This window comes from Leuresthes tenuis, unplaced genomic scaffold (assembly GCF_036924035.1).
Source record: "Leuresthes tenuis unplaced genomic scaffold, fLeuTen1.0.hap1 SCAF_5, whole genome shotgun sequence".
Classification (NCBI taxonomy): domain Eukaryota; kingdom Metazoa; phylum Chordata; class Actinopteri; order Atheriniformes; family Atherinopsidae; genus Leuresthes; species Leuresthes tenuis.
In genome coordinates, this window is record NW_027325359.1 from 34,855,534 (window position 1) to 34,876,402 (window position 20,869).

At 43.7% G+C, this 20,869-nt stretch overlaps 1 protein-coding gene across 1 annotated transcript in view; it reads left to right on the forward strand.

The window, feature by feature from the left end:
- Window positions 1–13,756, forward strand: part of tango6 (transport and golgi organization 6 homolog (Drosophila)) — a 29,497-nt gene extending 15,741 nt beyond the window's left edge. The window contains exons 14-17 of the mRNA XM_072386733.1: window positions 1,410–1,626; window positions 3,741–3,892; window positions 7,959–8,072; window positions 13,548–13,756. Of these exons, the coding sequence (XP_072242834.1) occupies window positions 1,410–1,626; window positions 3,741–3,892; window positions 7,959–8,072; window positions 13,548–13,724 (660 nt within the window). The 3' untranslated portion in view covers window positions 13,725–13,756. The remainder of the gene's footprint in view (window positions 1–1,409; window positions 1,627–3,740; window positions 3,893–7,958; window positions 8,073–13,547) is intronic.
- Window positions 13,757–20,869: the final 7,113 nt, after the last annotated feature.

A 20,869-nucleotide genomic window follows, 5' to 3' on the forward strand; every position in this document is an offset into this window, starting at 1 on the left:
TCAGAGGTCCAGAAGGACTGAGTTTAAACAGCTGCTGCAGAACCAGACGAGGTTCCTGAGAGGAACTCAGAGGTCCAGAAGGACTGAGCTTAAACAGCTGCTGCAGGCCCAGAGGTCTGCATTCAGATTCTGATTCAGGCAGCCGGTGGAGGTCAGTGAGGAGAGGAGGGTCATGTGACCTCTTCGGTTAATGGACCAGCAGACGCTCGGCTGGGTTCTGGAGCAGGAGCTGGGGTCAGACTGAGTCACAAAGCACAAATTGGTCAGAGGAGGAGCAGTGGTCATCAGTCATGATGCCCAGGCTCCTCAGAGAGAGGATGGAGCTGATCTGAGGAGAAACAAGTGCTTCGGTCTGAAAGATAAAGGATCTGAGGGAGAGTACCGCTCCTCTGAATGTGAGCATCAGCAGGATGTGGCTTTATCCGAGCCTCCTGGGACATGATTAATGAATGAACCTCCTCCTCAGGGAGGACTCCGGTGGGTCCCTCGGGGCTTGTTAAGGTGGTATGGTCAAGATAGAGCACCGCCTCATTTACAATTCTCTTTAATCAAAAGCCCCTGCTGATACAGCAGAAACCCCCACTATTGATTGTTGGGATTCTGCAGCTTTCATACGTTCAGTCACCTGATCTGAAACCTCTCATCTGACCTGTAATCTTTAACTGGAATTATTCTCTTTGAATGTCTCCGGACGGATGCAGCTTTAATCCTCTTTGGTTCTGCTGGTGATTTTATTTTCCCAAACTTCAGCAGAGACAGCTAAGATAAAAGGGAAATGGCAGCTAATGTTGGATGATGAAAATAAGAAAATAAAAAGACTTTAGATGCATTTAAAGTCACCGATCAGAGGTCAATGAAAGCTTTCTGCTGGTTCCAGTTAGGGAGGAAACATGTCTTTGTTATATATGATATGATGCCAGTCTTATGCTAAATGCTCCAGCTTCCTGTCCAAAGGATTGGTGGAACTGTTACCAAAACAGACTCTGCCTCTCTAAGGTGCTCTTTTTTATAGCCGTTAACCCGATTAGTTGCAACATGTTCCTCCAGATGTTTCTTTTTAGAAAGCAGATTGTCTTGAACTAGTAAAACGTGTCACTTCCCACATTTAAACTGATTTTACGTCCTCCTGTAGAATAAAACTCTGGACTCCAGAATCTCCTGTTTTCCAGAATAAATCGTTCAGAGTGATCTTAGATCTTAGATCTGCAGATTGTTTAATCAAGCGCCACAACTGACAAACGCAGGGCTGTTTTTATTCCTAATAAACAGTAAAAGGGGTAAAAAGTGGAGGACAATAACGTTCTTTTTCAGTTTCTGTCCAATGAGCAGCCGATCAGAGACTTTATCTGAGTGGTTCTCAGCTCTAGGTTCTGTGCTAAATCACGCTGATGATGGTGTGTCCTCTGCAGCTCTTCTTAGAAAACCTGGAGCATGAAGACCCGTTTGTCTACCTGTCCGCCATTCAAGGTCTGGCTGCGCTGGCTGATTCCTATCCGGACCGGATCCTGGAGAAGCTTCTGAAGGACTTCCAAAGCGGACCCTCCCTCCCTTCGTCCAATAAGGAGCGCTCCCTGGAGACCCGACTGAAAGTGGGGGAGGTCTTGATGCGGGCGAGCAGGGCGTTGGGTGAGCTTCTTCATGTCACTTCTCTTATAAACGCTGATGGTAGCACGACTTTAAACGCAGCACAGGCACCCTGAGCAGGTTAAATGCACGTTTAAGCCCACATTATCCACCTGAAGAGGATGTCTTTAATTCCCTGTTCGGCGTCTCCTGTGTTCCAAAGACGTGACATCATGCTTCTGCAGGAACCAGCCAATCAGACTGTGGCTGCTGCAGTCCTCCGGCTGCACGCAGTGCTGTGTAGTTTCATACATTTCTCTCGAGGTGGACAGCTATCATAGGCCACAGTGCAGGCCTGTTTCAGATCCCTGACGCTGTGGATCACAACCTGTCCCTGATAAACACTCCTGTTTTGTCTTCTGCTCTGGTTTAATGTGCCAGACTGCTATCGTGCCACTTCTCTGGGACAATCGGAGGGTTTATATCCCTGCTGAAAGATTGGTGGGAGCTTCAGTTTGCTGCACAGACACTCAGAGGGCTGCTGTGTTTGACTAGAACCCCCCCAACTGGCCAAGATTCGTCTTTTGCCAGGCTGGGATTTGTAAATAAGAAGGTTTTCTTAACAGACTCGCCTGGCTGGGTGAATGCTCAGTAAATGAATGTGGGGCTCTGTTTTGGTTCCTGGTTTGCTCCCAGGTGCTGGCTGGTTGCACTCTCAGGTCCTGTGAGCTCCTGTGGAATGCACAGATAGTTTTTTACCAGATGATGCTCTCAGAGACAGAAAGGAACATCATACAGAAGGGGACATGTGGCCGGATCCGTGCATCCACTGGAGCATCTATGTTTTCCAGCTGTGTGTTCAGTTCTGCCGCTGCTGCTGACTCACAGCTACACACTGACTCCCTTTCATTTGGTCTGTTGGAGCTGAGACACAAACGAAGGGGAGGATGAGCCGACCAGCTCTAAATCAGGGTGCTGTGTGTGTCTCAGACAGATGTAACCAGCTGTAGGTTGGGTGGGTCTTATTACCACGATGCCCTCGCTGCTGCTCGGCAGGAGCAGCTGCAGTCGGCTCTGTTCCTGGTGCATCTTTATTAAGATGTGACATGACAGCTAGCCCAAAGATGATGCTACACACCGACACAATGCTAATTTGGCAACAGACGGTTTCATAATGAAGAGGATAAAATGCTAAAAGTACATAAAAACTGTCATTTCTGTCTTTTCAAGGACCAACAACTGCACCAACACAACCAAGAGCAGCCCACAGCTCAGATTATTCGCTCTAACATGCCGACATGTGTCTGTTCTATGTTCTGAGGCAGCTTTTTTTTTTTTAAATAACAGCCTAAAACCTGAGCTGTGTTAGGAAATAGTCTTTTAAACTCCTTTTTTCCCACTGTGTATTCATTAAATGAGAGCCTGAAGTAAAACAACAAAGTTAAAGACTGTTAATCCAAAACAGAGAGCTTAAAGGGGACAAAAAGAGCAGCTGACCATCAGTTACAGTTACAATACGCTGGTTAATGAGGGATATTCAGGTGGTTTTTCAATGAGAGAGGAAACAACTCAACCTGCCTGGTGCAAATACGACTTTTTCTTGAATAGTTAAAGGACAAAAAAGGATCAACTGTTATCTGTTAAATGTTTTTAGCTGAGTTTTGAAGCTCAGTTACCAAAAAAATGTGACATTTCCGCTGTTTTTCGCAGTAGTAAAGTAAATATTTGAGGATTTTTTGACTGTTGGCCAGATGAAATATGAAGTCTTTCAGTAACTCATTTTGCAGCAAACTAAAGTAAAATCCCCTGGTTGTTTATCCAGGAGTTGTTCACATGTTTTAGTACGAAAACTCTGAAAACTTTATGGTTTTAGTACAACCTGTACATAACCTGTGTGAAAATAACACGACTTGAATCTAAACTGGTCCGTTTAGATTCATTTCTGCCTGTTAGATTGAAACTTTCCTTAAAATCCTTCGGTTTCTTTAAATGATCTCCTTCCAGCTGTTCGACTGAGCCTGGCGGAGTTGTTTATAGCCACATATCGTTAAACGTGTCCTCGTGCAACACAGTTTCCACAGTTTACCGTCTGCTGGTGAACCAGAGACACCTTCTGATGACTAACACAGTGTAAACAGCCTCTGCAGTGACCCGCCTGCCTGATCTTCCTCCTCCAGGTGAACTGGCGCCCCACCTGGGCCGTCCTCTGCTGAGCGTCTTCCTCCAGGGAACCAAAGACCCGGACCAGAGTGTCCGAGCCAGCAGTTTGTCCAACCTGGGGGAGCTCTGTCAGAGACTGGACTACGGCCTGGGACCGCTGGCTCTAGAGGTGAGAATGAAAGCTCTCCTGGGCCAAAGAATGAAAGATCCACCTGGATTCTCCTCAGAAGTTCACTTTACTCACAGTGAGCCAGAAAGAACTGAAGAATGTGTCACTCCTTAGAATATGTTAGACGGAGACAGTGTTTTATGAAGGGAATAAAACTTTAATCAATAACAGTTTGTATAAAAAAAAAAAGACAAAATCACTTTGGATTAATTAAGAATTTAAAAACTTGTGATCTCCGTCTGTTCAATAATTTAAAGTTTTAAAAAAAGCGGTTTCGCTTCCAGCTTCATCCAAAGTAAGTGAATAGTTGTGTTTTTATGAAGGAAAAACACTTTTATTTGATTTAACCTGTTTAAAGCAGATATTTCTTCAAATTACATGTGATTTTATTGAAGTTTTTTTATTCATTTATTTGACAGGAACAATGCACATTAACAACACAGCTGTTTTACATCCGCTGTCCCTGGACCCCTGTTAGAGTCGTCCTAAAAACAGAATTAAAGATTATAACAACTCTAAGTAAAACGCACAAGATACAGAATGAGAAAGAAAAGTGGAATTCATGAGAAACCTGAGCAAAAACAACCACAGAAACCAAAAATAATCACAAAATCAGCTTGGAATCAGAAAGATTCTTTCATTTGCATAGAGTTAAACCAAACCAGACAGTGACATCGGTCATCTATAATGGAACAAACTTTTCCTTTTCCATCAAATGAAGCAGTAGAAAACCCTGTGTGAGCGGCACAAACACAAACCCTGACCGTGAAGCGCCTGCAGCCACAGACTCGCCGCCCACAGCCTCTTTCCGGGCCGCGGCGGCGGTCTGCGGCTCGACTGAAGATGCTGCCGTGTGCGTGTTTGTGTTGGCTGCTGTGAATAAGCAGCACTGTCAGCTGCAGGAACAGGATGCTTATTCACGGACGTGCACACTTTGACAGGCTGGGAGTGTGTTCGTGGAGCCCATGTTGGACCAATCGATCCGTTTCAGCTCCAGTAATGACCTCAGCAGTGTGGGCCTGCAGCTGAAGAACAGACTGGATGTCACGGGGAATTCGTCGACCATATTGACCCCCAGATCCATACCTTAGATGGTTAGTCTCTGTTTCTAATGTGGCAAGGAGCGGGGTAAAATAAGGAATTGTATGGGCCAACAACGCCACCTGGGGACTTGCACCCCAAGATATAACAACTGGAGTACAAATACTTATAAGGACACAGGAGGCAGAGACAGGAACGTAAATAAAACTAATTTATTTATTGAAAATGCTGATGAATAAAGCAAAACTGCTCCTGCAGAAAGAGAAAAGGGTTAAACACAAGATACCTTTTGTAAAATGATTTTTATTAACAAAAAAGGGAGGCTAAAAGGCAGACTACAACAATGCTAAAACCCAAACAACAGAAAACTAAAGTCAGTGGGCTGGAGCCTCGGTGGGAGGCATACTACTGGGTGAGTGTGTCCCTCCCTTTTAACCTGGGATGCAGCACGACAAAAAGAAACCTCTACAACCACACTAGAAGTGCCCCAGTGTCTACCTGCATGCAAAACAGGAAGTGAGGCCCTCACCACGGGGCCCAGCCTCCCACCTGATGACAATCAGGCCGCACTGAAGCTCAAAGGAACAAACAAAGAGGGTTAACAAAACCGGCAACTTAATCCATAAAACAATATTACAAATGTAAATGGGACAAAAACACTTAAACCAACCAAACTGGATAAACAAAGAATACACAAAACAGAACAAAGGGAAACAAACCAAAAACTGTATCACAGAACTGCACAAAACAAACTAACAAAACAGCACAGCAGCAACTAAACCTAAAAGACAAAACTACACATGTTAGTAAGAAGCCAGATTTTAATTACACACACAGACAGGATGGGGACCCTACTCACCACCTTGATCAGGTAACTGCACCAGCTCAGCAACAGGCTGAATGGAGCCATTTTGAGCCTTTATATGGTCACCCCACCGAACCTGGGGAGGAGCTAAGGGAGGTGCCAAAGAGGTGGCCACCTGGGTTGCATTATACAACCCTTAGGCCCACTACACTAAGTTAATCACTTCCTGGCTTTTCTGGAGCCCTTTTCCTTGGTTTAATATTCTGGTTTCACAATGTCAAACATGGTAAAAATCTGTCTTGTAGCGTTCGTCTGAGAAGTAAACATTAGAGTTAGAAGAATTGCTGTTTTAATCCTCTAAAAAGTCCAATTAAAAAGCCCTTTATAACTTTTGTTATTGTATGAAAATAACTCCACACTTCACCAGAATTAGAAAACAAAATGGGTCCTAAAATGGAGCCCTGGGGGACGCCTTTGGGTATCTAAAGAAAATCTGATTTTGTTGCTTTCCACAATCACACAGTGTTGCATCGACAAAAAAACCTCTGAACCATTCAGATGGAGCAACATTCATGGTGGAGCAACGGATGAGGAGGAAATTGTATTGTTTTGGAGAATAATAACCATAAATAAATAATAAATCCTCTCCACAGCATGCTGGCAGGTCAGAGGAGCAGCTGCAGAGAGGTTCAGGAGGTCCTTTGTCCCCACAGGCATAAGGCTTTTTATTTAGTCATTGATTATTATCATTATTATTATTATTAGTAGTAGTAGTATTGTTGTCTAATATACAATCATTTTAAATATTTATAATATAATTTTTTCAGCTACTTGACAGATTTAAATTCCCCCCACTGGGGGATGAATAAAGTATTTTTCTATTTCTATTCGACCGCCTTTTATAAAAGGTTCTGAGGTCAAAACATCTTAAAAAACAATTTAAAAAAGATTCTTTTGTCTGACTTAAAGACATTATTAACCTGATATCGGTCATTGTGTGTAATGCATATTGTGACCTGGTGGTGGCAGTGTTGTCTCACTCGACCAGCATCCTTGTCCCAGTATACATGCACAGGAGGATAATCAAGTTAAGTGGTCAAGTAGACCAGAAAAATACGATAGAAGTTCAGTCCATTCACCATTTACATAAAGAGGTGTGCCACAGGGCTCTGTTTGAGGACCTCAAATAATATTTTGAATATTTTTTTTCCTCAAACGAGTTATAAAGTCAGATAAAACAGTTGAATTCAACATAGTCTGATGCCACGAGTTAACCTGCTTCCCCAGTAGAGCTGTGCCAGTGTGGGTTTCCACCTGTTTGTCCTCATCGTTGGAAACTTAGCAAATTTTCAATAAAGCAGCTCGTGTTAAACGCAGCGACGTGTTGACAGACCCTGACTCCTTCCCTTTCTCACCTCTGCAGAGCAGCAGCCGTCTGACCACGTAAACTCAGTCATTTTCCATGTAACACAGCAGGAAGCATGAAGAAACATCGTTAAACTAACGGATCACCTTTAAAAGCAGGTTTCATGGTGCATTCAAGGACACTTTATAAATGTATTCATCTGTATTTAAATGGTCACAGCTGTTCAGAGCAGTAAAATGTTATTTATTTCTTGTTTAAGAGATAGATTTTCAGTAAAGTACCCCAAATGTTGCTCTAATAATAGTACATTGCATTTTGTACCACCATCCTGACTAAACTACCAAAAACTGACGTCTTGGTCATACTTTTCTCCACCTAATGAAAGAATCTGTGCAACAAAAACATCCTGAAATATGTCAGTTTGACGTGAGGAAAGTGGGGAAGCCATCGAGTTCTCCGATTGTTATAAATAAACCTTGTTTTTAAGTGATTTTTTTTTAACGTACGTCATCTATTTTCAGCTGCTTTTGAATAAGCTTGAGTTTCAAAACGGAATCATATTTTAACTCCTGATTTAACCTTGATATATATAATTTTTTCTGATTTTATCTATTGTTCCTATTTCGTTCTTTTGCTTAAATTTTAAATCATGCTCTTTATTTTTTATTTCTTCTGTTTTAGTGTCTCTTTGAATCACCTTGTCGTTGAATTGTTCTACTCAAATAAACTTGCCTTGCCTTGTTTGTATCCCTATTTTCAGGGTGTGATTCTGCGTTTTCAGCCTCATTGACATTCTCGCTCTTCGTGTTTTTGCCGCTCTACTAAATGACTGTAAATGTGTTTTGTTTGTGCAGATCAGCTCCTGTCTGACGGCTCTGATAAAGACCGAGAGGGAGGCCGAGGTGAGGAGAGCTGCCGTCCACGTCATCGCTCTGCTGCTCCGAGGCCTCAGCGATAAAACCACACAGGTACTGTTCGGCCTTCCTAAGCTGCAGTATGTACCCGACCGGACTTTGGGCCACACTGGAGCCGGATGGGCTCGTGGAGTCATCTTTGCCTCTGAACAGTGACAAAGATGCTTGTCAATATGTGGTGAAAGATGGGAAACAGGCGGGGTTTGGTAGAGACAAGCATGTGAGCAATTACGCCCACGATGGACCAGTTCGCTGATGAGAACGTGTGACTCAAAAGCAGATCAATTCCTGTCCTTTCAGGGCATCTGCAGCTCCTCCAAGGGGCTGGATTTAACCTCAGTGGCCTTAAAGGTTATTAGATTCATTCTAATGGAGATCTTTTTGGATGTTACGGTTTCCTTTGTCAGTTAGTCGACTAATTTCTTATCATGTTCAGCTTGTTTCCTTTTAAACTGACGATTATCCCACTTGATTTTCTCAGGCTGGAAGGTTAATCTACATTTCCTTCCTACTGTTGTGCTCGGTTCGCCTGACTGTATTCATATTCTGCTGTTCCATTACTTTCTTTGAATGTTATTTTAGAGTCGGACTGCTACTGGAAGTGTGTTTAAAGTGTTTTTTAACAGCATTTAACGCCTCAGAAGAAAGCAGCGTGGAGTTTGTACTGCGGTGGATGAGAATATCAGTTGAAGGTTCGTTTTACCTCCAAACGCTTCACTTTGGGGGTAAATATTTGGACACAACCTGGCTTTTAAAGTTGAGTGTGAATGTTATTTCTACCGGATCCTTTTACAGTGAAAACACAGAAGCCTCCGTCTCCTCAACATGCTGAACCTGGGATCTTTGGACATTTCAATTTCAATTTCAGTTTTATTTATAAAGCGCCAGATTACAACAATTACAGTCATCTCAAGGCACTTAAGTAATAAAGTCCAATTCAAGCCAATTGGAATTCAATTCATTGTAATCATAATCCAATTAATTAATTTCAAAATAATCCAATTAATTCATATAGAGCCAATTCAAAAACAATATCCTAGCTAAGGAAACCAACAGATTGGACCGAAACTTGTCTTCAGTCCAATCTCCCGTCCTGAGCCTGAGGGACTGTGGAAAGGAACGACTCCCTTTAACAGGAAGAAACCTCTGGCAGAACCAGAACCAGGAAGAAACCTATGGCAGAACCAGAACCAGGAAGAAACCTCTGGAAGAACCAGAACCAGGAAGAAACCTCTGGCAGAACCAGAACCAGGAAGAAACCTCTGGCAGAACCAGACTCAGGAAGAAACCTCTGGCAGAACCAGAACCAGGAAGAAACCTCTGGCAGAACCAGAACCAGGAAGAAACCTCTGGAAGAACCAGAACCAGGAAGAAACCTCTGGCAGAACCAGAACCAGGAAGAAACCTCTGGCAGAACCAGACTCAGGAAGAAACCTCTGGCAGAACCAGAACCAGGAAGAAACCTCTGGCAGAACCAGAACCAGAACCAGGAAGAAACCTCTGGCAGAACCAGGAAGAAACCTCTGGCAGAACCAGAACCAGAACCAGGAAGAAACCTCTGGCAGAACCAGAACCAGAACCAGGAAGAAACCTCTGGCAGAACCAGAACCAGGAAGAAACCTCTGGCAGAACCAGAACCAGGAAGAAACCTCTGGCAGAACCAGACCCAGGAAGAAACCTCTGGCAGAACCAGAACCAGGAAGAAACCTCTGGCAGAACCAGGAAGAAACCTCTGACAGAACCAGAACCAGGAAGGGTGTCCATCCGCCTCGACCAGCTGGGGTTTGAGAAGACAGAAAAGAGGGAAAAGAGGGGGGAAAAACACCATAACACCATTCAAAGGATACCTGCTGGAACAGGGAAACACAAGTTAATAACCACAATAATGTCACAGGGACATAAAATCATTTGAGAAATTAAACAGGGGAAAAAGAGAGCAAAGTGAGGAAAGGTGGGACAGATGAGGGCCCCCAGCAGGCTGGGCCTATAGCAGCAGAACTATGGGATGTTTATTTAACATTTAAAACGTGTTAACAGTGATCTAGTTCCATAATGTTCAAAACAAAGCTTTACAATAGTTTAAGAAACTAATAGAAACGCTGAAATAAAGTCAGTGAAGCAGCTTCTGAACTCTGAGCGAGTCTTTGTGAAGACATTTTCATGACCTTGTTGAGTTTGAACCTTCTGACCTGCAGGTGAAGCCGAGTCCGTCTCTGTTTGTCCTGTTTGTCAGACTTCCAAAGCCCCACCGCTGCTTAATGGCTGTTTCTGACCGGCTTGTAATTTTCCACCTGGGCTCATCGCAGGTGGTCTCTCAGGTGTGCGTGTTGATGTGTTTTTGGCGCTCGTGGAGGTCGCTGCGGCTCAGGATTACTCAGGTGGATGAAACGTTTGGCTGAAGGTGTGTTTGTTAGAGTCAGCAGCTGTTGTTGGAGACCTGGTCGGGTCCTGTAATCCAGTCCCAGCTCACCTGTGGTCATCCCCGGGATCAAAGACTTCACCCTGAACGTGGCGTTGAGAGACGCAGCAGCTTCTCCTCATTCCTCCCTCTGCTCTTCATGAAACTCAGCCCCAGCTTCTCTGCTCATCACAGCTTTCTTTGGCAGACAGACCCTCGGAGTTGACCCTCAGATTTCCAGTTATGACCTCTGTATGCGAGCAGCAGCTTCATACAAACCGAGTTTAGTTTTCTTCTCCAGTTCTTCAGCTAGTTTTCAACCTCGGCAGGAGCAGCTGCAGTCGGCTCTGTTCCTGGTGCATCTTTATTAAGATGTGACTGTGACATGACAGCTAGCCCAAAGATGATGCTACACACCGACACAATGCTAATCTGGCAACAGACGGTTTCATAATGAAGAGGATAAAATGCTAAAAGTACATAAAAACTGCCATTTCTGTCTTTTCAAGGACCAACAACTGCACCAACACAACCAAGAGCAGCTCACAGCTCAGATTATTCGCTCTAACATGCTGACATGTGTCTGTTCTATGTTCCGAGGCAGCTTTTTTTTTTTAAATAACACCCTAAAACCTGAGCTGTGTTAGGAAATAGTCTTTTTTCCACTGTGTATTCATTAAATGAGAGCCTGAAGTAAAACAACAAAGTTAAAGAGCTTAAAGGGGACAAAAAGAGCAGCTGACCATCAGTTACAGTTACAATACGCTGGTTAATGAGGGATATTCAGGTGGTTTTTCAATGAGAGAGGAAACAACTCAACCTGCCTGGAGCAAATACGACTTTTTCTTGAATAGTTAAAGGACAAAAAAGGATCAACTGTTAAATGTTTAGCTGAGTTTTGAAGCTCAGTTAACAAAAATGTGACATTTCTGCTTTTTTTCCCACTGTGTATTCATTAAATGAGAGCCTGAAGTAAAACAACAAAGTTAAAGGCCTGCTGTCTGCACTTTACATGAAGTTCAGACAGTCAGAAAACGATCTCACTCGAACCAAAAGATAGGAGGAAGCCTCCCCCATCACATAGCACAGCTTTTCTCATAGTAAAACATGTCCCTCCTGTTTATGCTCAGAGAAAAACGAGGTTTAAACACTGTAAAAACTCAAATAATATTGAATCATTTAAAACCTTTAACGTTAAAATCGCCAAAAAGCTGTTCTTATTTATGGGAAAATCCTCCTACGGCCCCCCATTACTCACTTAAACACCCTCTAAGTGTCAAAGGTCGAACAGTTGATTCACATGAATGATAATAAATATAAAACGAATGAATGGAAATCAGGAATAATCAGATAATAATAATGCAGCTCGTCCAGTCCAGATATCCTCAATAATCTACAACAGGAAGTTCTGAAAGCTTCAGGTCCTGGAAATGAAAGGCTCTGGTGTAGAAAAGTTTCATCTTTAACTGAAAATCAGATCATCTTCATCACTTATTTTCACCCGAAGGTCCCAGATTTTTTCTTTTCAAACTGGAGGAGATTATAAACTGACTTGGCTTCTAGAAACTTCAAATGATGACGATTTGTGACGAAAAATGTCCTCAAATATGACAATTCTCTGGATCTGTTGCCAGCTGCATGGGTCTGAGAGCAGCTGACTCAGGTGTGATGTGGGTCCTGAGACCCTGCCACGACTCCAGCTGCTGGTCCCAGGTCCTGTCATTACTGGAACAGCTGGAGAGGGGCTAATGACACACAGAGGCGTGGGAACAGAGGAAGGGGTGGACCCAGGCAGACCGGAGCTCAGAGGTTGGGTCAAAGAGGGGCGAGAGGGCTGCTTGGTTGTGGTGGAGCGGCCTTCAGGTCCCACGCTGTCCCATTGCAGACTGAGCTGCTCATAGCAACAACCCCAAGATGCAGAAACAAAGTTATTTAGCTGGTAGACTGAGAGCTTCTGCTTCTTCTTCTCTTACAGAAACATCAGATGATAGAAGCAGCCTCTGTTCTCGTGTTGTTGGGTGGTTGTCCACCAGTCGCATGTCAGGAGTTTGATCCCTCAGACCTTCCACTCCTCTTTGGCCAATAAACGCACCCTTCATATGGTTCTTACTGTGTGTGATAGTTTTAAAAAGGAAGCTGCATGTGCAGTAAAAGAGGCTGTGGGTGCAAGAAGAACTGTTGTTCAGTCTTTTTCTAACTGTGCTGTCATGAACTTTAACCTTTAGCATGCTAACTGAGGCCTGTAGAGTCTGAGATGTAGCTCTTGGCTTTTTCCCCTTGGGGTGACCTTTAACCTTTAACATGCTAACTGAGGCCTGTAGAGTCTGAGATGTAGCTCTGGGCTTTTTCACCTTGGGGTGACCTTTAACCTTTAGCATGCTAACTGAGGCCTGTAGAGTCTGGAAACGGCCTTATAACCCTTCCCAGATTGATGGGCAGCAGCAGCTGCTTCTCTGAGATCATTGCTGGTGTCTTTCCTCCTTGGCATCATGTTAAACTGACAGAACTTCTGCTTTTATAGAGCTGCTCACACTGACTGAGGATCAGTTAATCAGAGCATTGATCAGCAGCAGCTGGCTGCTTCTTACCCTCTTAGTTCCTGTGGAAGCAGTGAGGGTTCACTTAGTTTTTAACTCACTGCTTTAGTGTTTTCTCTCAGTTTTTGTTCCATAAATAATAACACAGTGTGATGTTGTCCATCTCATGTTGGATTTCCTGAGTTTTAACACCTGTTAAGGACCAGGTGGTTTGTGATATGTCCTGAAAAAGGTTTTTTCTACATGAGAAATGACTTTATTTGATGCAAATTGCGTGTTTCTTCTCAGCCTTTCCTTTCTTTATCTACCCACTGCTTATCAAACTCTCTTTTTCTTTAGATAAAAAGTTAGTTCTTTACAGAAATGAAGCAAAAACCAGTCAAACAGCTTAGATTTACAGCTATTACACAAAGATAAAGTCAGAAAAAAGCTAATTATCAAAGAAAATGTTTCTTTTTTTACCGTTTTCCTGTAGTAAACTAACTTTCCTTGTATTAAAACATCCTATTTACTCAGGAGGGGATATTTAAACCCTCTGTCCACACCATGCATGCATCACCCTGTATTTAACAGCGTCACCCGTGTCTCCTGCAGGTTCTCCGTGACGTTCTGTTGGACCTGTACCGAGCCCTGAAGTGGGTGGTTCGCTCAGACCCAGATCAGGTGGCGGTGCTCCATGCTCAGCTGGCTCTGGAGGAGCTGGACGATGTGATGAGGAGGTTCATCTTTCCACAGCAGAAGCTGGAGAAGAAGATTGTCGTCCTGCCGTAGAACTCATTCTGACCCGTTCTAACCACGAGGAATAAAACTTTAAACAAGCGATTCTCTGGGTACCTTTTGTGAAGAGTCATTATTCATCAGAATAAAAGAAGGAAGTCCATAAATGTTGATGATTTTAGGATTTTAGAGACTCGGAAAAAGATTCTGTGACGTCTAAAACTCCTGGTGATGATGGGAAATGATCAAATTAAAAGTGTGAACGCACTCAGGACAGATTGAGGACACATTCAGGGACCACCCCGGTTCATGGGGCTCCATGAAAGCAGAGAAGTTTCCACCAGGATGTTTTCTCACTGTTTTACGTGAAAAAATCAAATTAATCAGGGGGAAAAAGAGAGCAAAGTGAGGAAAGGTGTGACAGATGAGCTCCCCCAGCAGGCTGGGCCTATAGCAGCAGAACTATGGGATGTTTCAGGCTCACCTGAGCCATCCCTAACTATAAGCTTTATCAGAAAGGAAAGTTTCAGCCTAATCTTAAAGGTAGAGAGGGTGTCTGCTTCCTGAAGCCAAACTGGCAGCTGGTTCCACAGAGAGGGGCCTGATAACTGAAGGCTCTGCCTCCCATTCTGCTTTTAGGGGCCTGATAACTGAAGGCTCTGCCTCCCATTCTGCTTTTAGGGGCCTGATAACTGAAGGCTCTGCCTCCCATTCTGCTTTTAGGGGCCTGATAACTGAAGGCTCTGCCTCCCATTCTGCTTTTAGGGGCCTGATAACTGAAGGCTCTGCCTCCCATTCTGCTTTTAGGGGCCTGATAACTGAAGGCTCTGCCTCCCATTCTGCTTTTAGGGGCCTGATAACTGAAGGCTCTGCCTCCCATTCTGCTTTTAGGGGCCTGATAACTGAAGGCTCTGCCTCCCATTCTGCTTTTAGGGGCCTGATAACTGAAGGCTCTGCCTCCCATTCTGCTTTTAGGGGCCTGATAACTGAAGGCTCTGCCTCCCATTCTGCTTTTAGGGGCCTGATAACTGAAGGCTCTGCCTCCCATTCTGCTTTTAGGGGCCTGATAACTGAAGGCTCTGCCTCCCATTCTGCTTTTAGGGGCCTGATAACTGAAGGCTCTGCCCCCCATTCTGCTTTTAGGGGCCTGATAACTGAAGGCTCTGCCTCCCATTCTGCTTTTAGGGGCCTGATAACTGAAGGCTCTGCCTCCCATTCTGCTTTTAGGGGCCTGATAACTGAAGGCTCTGCCTCCCATTCTGCTTTTAGGGGCCTGATAACTGAAGGCTCTGCCTCCCATTCTGCTTTTAGGGGCCTGATAACTGAAGGCTCTGCCTCCCATTCTGCTTTTAGAAACTCTGGGAACCACAAGGAAACCTGCAGCCTGAGAGCAAAGTGCTCTGTTGGGGAAATATCCAACTGTGAGATCTTTAAGATGTGATGGAGCTCGGTCATTAAGAGCTTTATATGTGAGGAGAAGAATCTTAGATTCTATTCTGAATTTAACAGGGAGCCAATGAAGAGAAGCTAAAACTGGAGAAACATGATCTCTGCTGTTGGATCTCATCAGAACTCTGGCTGCAGGGTTTTGGATCAGCTGGAGGCTTTTCAGAGAATCTGTGGGACAGAACAATAATAAGGAATTACAGTAGTTCAGTCCTGAAGGAACAGATGCATGGAGCAGGATTATGAAGGTGAAAGAAGGCAGAAACCTGCTTTATATGTGCGTCAAATGATAAATTCTGGTCAAAAATAACTCCAAGGTTCCTCACTGTAGAACTAGAAGCCAATTCCTGCTCCTCAGAAGCTGTTTTAATGCAGCAGAACTGAATATGAAGCGTCAGAGCAGGCGGGGGGGGAGGCACACAGGATGCAGATTTTCTGTGACTCCACAGTTTAAAAGCTTCGGTTTGTGTGAGGTGTGCTGACTCATACTATGTTTACCTCACATCTGGTACACATCTGGGCATGAAATGCAACTCAGGAGGATCTGAAGCACCCTGAGGTGTGAATAATGACGCCGTCGAGGTTCCTGAATGTGTTACAGAGGCATCAGTGGACCTGCTGATGTCCTGGTTGCTGCTCAGCTGACTGACTGAGTATTTTTAATTGTATGTAGAGCGGGCAGCTGGTCACATGTCACCCCTCAGGGTGTATGTGGGGGGGGATTAAATCACAGAGGACACATGATCATGGTAAGTCTGAACAGCTTCTCAGGCTCTCTGTTTCAGAGAGTCTTCAGAGCTGAAATAACAAGAGACCCAAGAACATTTTTCCCCCTCAGCTTCAGTAAAGTCTCACTTTCTGCATGTCTTTATGAGCGCTTCTGAACCATCTCAAACTGTAACAAGATGATTGGATTTAAAAATAAGGTTTAAAACTTTAAAATCATGAGAAAAGTCTTTCCTTTCAGCTTCAGTAAAGTCTCACTGTCTTTATGAGCACTTCTGAACCATCTCAAACTGTAACAAGATGATTGGATCTAAAAATAAGGTTTAAAACTTTAAAATCATGAGAAAAGTCTTTCCTTTCAGCTTCAGTAAAGTCTCACTGTCTTTATGAGCACTTCTGAACCATCTCAAACTGTAACAACATGATTGGATTTAACATTTTATGAGGAATTAAATGTTCAATAAGGTTTAAAACTTTAAAATCATGTCTTTTCTTTCAGCTGAGATGAAGTTTCACGTCTCTGAAACCACTTTCAGGGACTAAATGAAGCCGGGGCGGCAGCATGAGAGGATCAGGGCTGAAACGCAGAACAATAGCTGCTCTACTTTGTGTAAATATGTGCTCCAGACTCCAGGCTGACTGAGAGGAATCAGGCATTCCTTCTTTTGTCTTATCTGTTTAGCAAATGGCTGACAGGGTATGAGGCATGACCTCCTCGTCTGTCTCTGTGTGAGCAGACAGACAAACACAGCGACTGGAAGCCTTGTTTGCTGTCATGGATATTCCCCCCAGCGTGGGGTCACTGTGGAGGAGGAGGGGGGGTCTTAAAAGGCACAAATGTTTCTTCTCAAGGTTGTTTTTCTGTTGGTGACATCAAAAATCTCAGCTGGGAGATTTTAAATAACGTTTCCTTCTGTTAACACTTCATTTTTAATTCACTTAACACTTACATTATTATTTTTGAGGGTTATATAACTGATATTTTTACTGCTACAAATGAGAAAAATAAAGAAGAATTCACAGTTTCTTACATTTACTTTGACTTTTCTCCATTTCTACACCTCAGACCTGCAACATCCCATAAAGTCAGTGAATCTTTTCCCACTTTGTTTCCTTCTGCCAACACTTAAAGCCGTTCTGACTCTGAGGAAACCAGGTGATGCAGAGTTCCAGCTGTTATTTTGAAATGAACTCAAACTCAGGTGAAATTACATCTTATCGAACTATTTGTTCTGTCTGAAACTGAAATAATTTACTCTAAAATATTCAGTTTTTTCCAGAAAAAAAAAAAATCTCACATAGGTGAAGTTTTTAGTGGTTTTATTGGGAAATGACTGGATATAAAAACATGAAACAAACCATCTGTAAATTCATTAATGTTCATATTGTTAAATAAAACCTTCATTATGGTGGTTTATTTTAATTTAAACTTAATGGAGAAGCTGATTGATAAATTACAAATCAGAAAATAATGGAACAGCATAGAAAATACAAATAAAATGAATAAATAAATCTTAGACTTTTACTTCCTGTTCAGCTTCATTTAATCTGTGAACAAACATCATTTCTACACCTCAGTCAGTGAATCTTTTCCCACTTTGTTTCCTTCTGCCAACACTTAAAGCCGTTCTGACTCTGAGGAAACCAGGTGATGCAGAGTTCCAGCTGTTATTTTGTCCCATTCTTCCTTAAACAGGTCTTAAGGTGTGCAGCAGTGCGGGGGGGGGGGGGGGTGGTTGTTTCTCTGCTGGGGACAGGTCAGGACTGCAGGCAGCCAGTCCAGCACCCGTACCTCTTCTTCCTCAGCCAGGCCTTTGGACTGTGGCAGAATGTGGTTTTCCATGGTCTGCTTGAACAATGCTGGGACGTCCCAGGAAAAGATGTGGCCTTGAAGGCAGCATATGTTGCTGTAAAATCTCTTTTCTGCATTAATGCTGCCGTCACAGAAGTGGAAATGAGCTTTGCCCCCTGATCCAACCCCATACCATCACAGAGCCTGGCTGCAGGGACTGGCTGCTGACAGCAGGCTGGATGCTGCTTTTGCTCTTTGCTCCATTTCTTCCAACAAAGATGTGGAATACTGATGGGTCTGACCACAGCACACGTTTCCACCGTGTGACGGTCCATCCCAGACGCCTCCGAGCCCAGAGAAGTGGACGAGGTTAACATCAGGCTTCTTTCCTGCACAGTGAAGCTCGTCCTTTACACTGAAACTCCTCCAGGTTCCCTGAATGCTTTAATGATATTCTGCTCTGTAGAGGCAGAAATATGCAGATCCCTTCCAGTCTTTCTCTGAGGAACATTGTTTTAAACACATTTGTGGACAAACTGCCTGTCATGGAGGCTGCTTTAGGACCAGATCATGATTACAGTCACCTGCTGACATAAACTCCTTTAAAAAGGTTTTTCTTCTACCTCGTAACCATCTTTAAATTGTCCCCATCCCAACTTACTTGGAGTTGTATTTGTGTTTAAAATAAAAATGATTGTAATGATTAACCAGCCTCCTGGTTCGATCAACCTTTAATCCTTTTGTTTTCAGGGCCGAGAACATCAGCTTCCACTGGTCCAGAGTTTTCAGATGTTTTCAGACTGAGGCAGCAGGCAGTTATTTTGGTCCCGGTCCTGCTCGGTTCTATAAATGGAGCTGAATCTGCGTCTGGCTGCACAGTCAGAAGTCTGTGTTTGGAAGAAAAAGCTTCAAACACCAACTGACTTTTCTGTTGGTTTAACTCAATCACTTACTGTACTTCTACAGTCACATGACCTCATTTGTTTGTAGCCTGATTTTCCATCTCACTTCACATCTGAACCAAAGTGACTAAAAGCCCAAAAATGGATTTTAACATTTATTGGAGACTGATTTGGTCCAACATTGATTACAGCCCATGTCTGAGCTACTTGTGCTGAATAGGATCAGGTTCTACATGCTTAAAACAAACCCAGAACCGATATGTTTATCGATCAGTGCAGCAAAGACGTTTTCTGTATGGATCTGCAAACTTTCCCTGCCTCCATCCTCTGATTCAGCATGAATGTGAGCTTCTAACCGTATCCAACGGTCCTGTTTTCTGTGAGCTTTAAGATGAAGGATGTGATTCAGGATCAGACCTTTTGGAGGTGTGGATAATTGTCAGAGAAGCTCAGCTCAGACAGGAGGAGACAGACCTGATTTTGGGATATTCCCAAACTGATAAAACATGAATGAACAACCCTGTTAGTAATCAGCAGAGTGTCACGGACCGTTTCAAGCCAAGAATGATAAATAAACAGGTTGAGGATCTCCAAACAGAGCAAAGTGGCTGTGAAAATCCGGAGCTCTCTCCTCAATAACTAAGTTTAGGAGGATGCAGCTTTGAAAATGATCAAAATCAAAACTCTCTCCACTCTCGGAGGAAAACAGAGCAGGCTATGAAAAGATAACAAACTTTCACGCTCTCCTAATGAGGCTTTCTTAAAAAACAAGACTCTCTCCTTCTAATGGAGGCTCTAAGAAACATTAACATGAAACCAAACAAGAGGCGCCAGGGGGAACAGGTGGAAACACTTTGGGAATCAGGCAAGACAATCAGACACTTGACACAAGAGGAAGGGCAAGGTACCTGAAACCTGAGGGAAGTTAGTGTTTCAAAACCTAAAACACGACCTGAGGTCAAGAAGCACCAGTGGAGCAATGACTGAGATGCTCAAACTCCTCTAAGACATCACTCAGCTGCTTAAATACCACTTTTTATCAATAATTCAACAGCAAAAAAGGGTTCAAATGTTTTTTCTTGAGCTTTTAGTGGTTGGACAGAGAATTTATTTAAAAAAAACAGGGAAACGACCAGATGTGAAAGAGTTATTCATCCAAAAAAAGAAGATGAGCACCAAAAACACACAGTTTTAAGTGAGGACGCAGGTATGATGTGAAGTGGACTTGAAGAGGTTTTCATTGAGTCAACGGGGGGGGGGGCAGGTTATTGGGGATGAAGAGGAAGGAGTAATGTTAGCTCTAATGTAATTTATCTTATTGACGAAGAAGGAGAGAAACCGTTTTACTCCTCAACAGAGGAGATTGGAACAGGAGGTGATGCAGGACACTGTACAGCTGATGGTATCAAACAGGATTTTGTTATTGTGTCGCCTGCCTGGAATAAGATTAAAGAAGAAGATTAAAGTCTGCAGAAAGACACCCTGAAGGACTCATCACCAGCTCTGAAACTGCCACATACAGAGCCGTCAGAGAGAGCTTTTATCCCTGAGTCACAGACATAAATGTGTATTTTTGTTTGAAACAAGTTGCTGATCCTGCACTATGACCTTTTTTAAACGTCATTATCTTAGCCTGCATCGTGTTAAATGTCAGAGTCATTTCATGTTTGGATCAGCAGGTACAGTCATATGTTTTGAGGATGATTCCAAGCTGCAGAACCAATCAGAACCTGAGCAAATCAAAGTTAAAGGAATGTCTGAACACAGTTTAAAGAGAAGCAGACCGAGCACAGAACTCCATGGTGCCCCGTCTGTCGCCTGCCTGAAAAACTCTTCTGTTGTCAGCTCTGCATCACCAACTCGAATGTGGTACAAGAGTTGGCTTCACATGAAGAGGAGGGGGGGAGCTGTGAAGCCATTACGCTGATTACTGCATTGGACTGAAAAGGCAAGAAAAAGGTTCACGTTGAAGCGATTCTGTTACTCCACTTGCATGAAATGTAATGGAGTGGCTTCGAAGGTCGTGTATTGATTGTCAGAAGGACGCTGCAGTTTGTCCTGGCACAACCTGCAGGATGTCAGCAGCTCAGCCTCACAGGGAGGAGAGAAAGGAGGGAGGGGGGGAAATGAGCCCATAAAGGATGCTTTGAGGCAGGCAGAAAGGTGGAGAGGAGAGGGGGCTCCGCTTAAACAGTCCTCCGGCTTGTTGGAGGTTGCTGGCTGCATTGCAGAGATAGGGAGCAGGTTGGGGTGTCCAAAGAGGGGAGGGGGTGTGAAGGAGCTTTGGAGGAGTCGCTCAGCAGTGCTGGGCTGCCAGACGGGACGGAGGGACA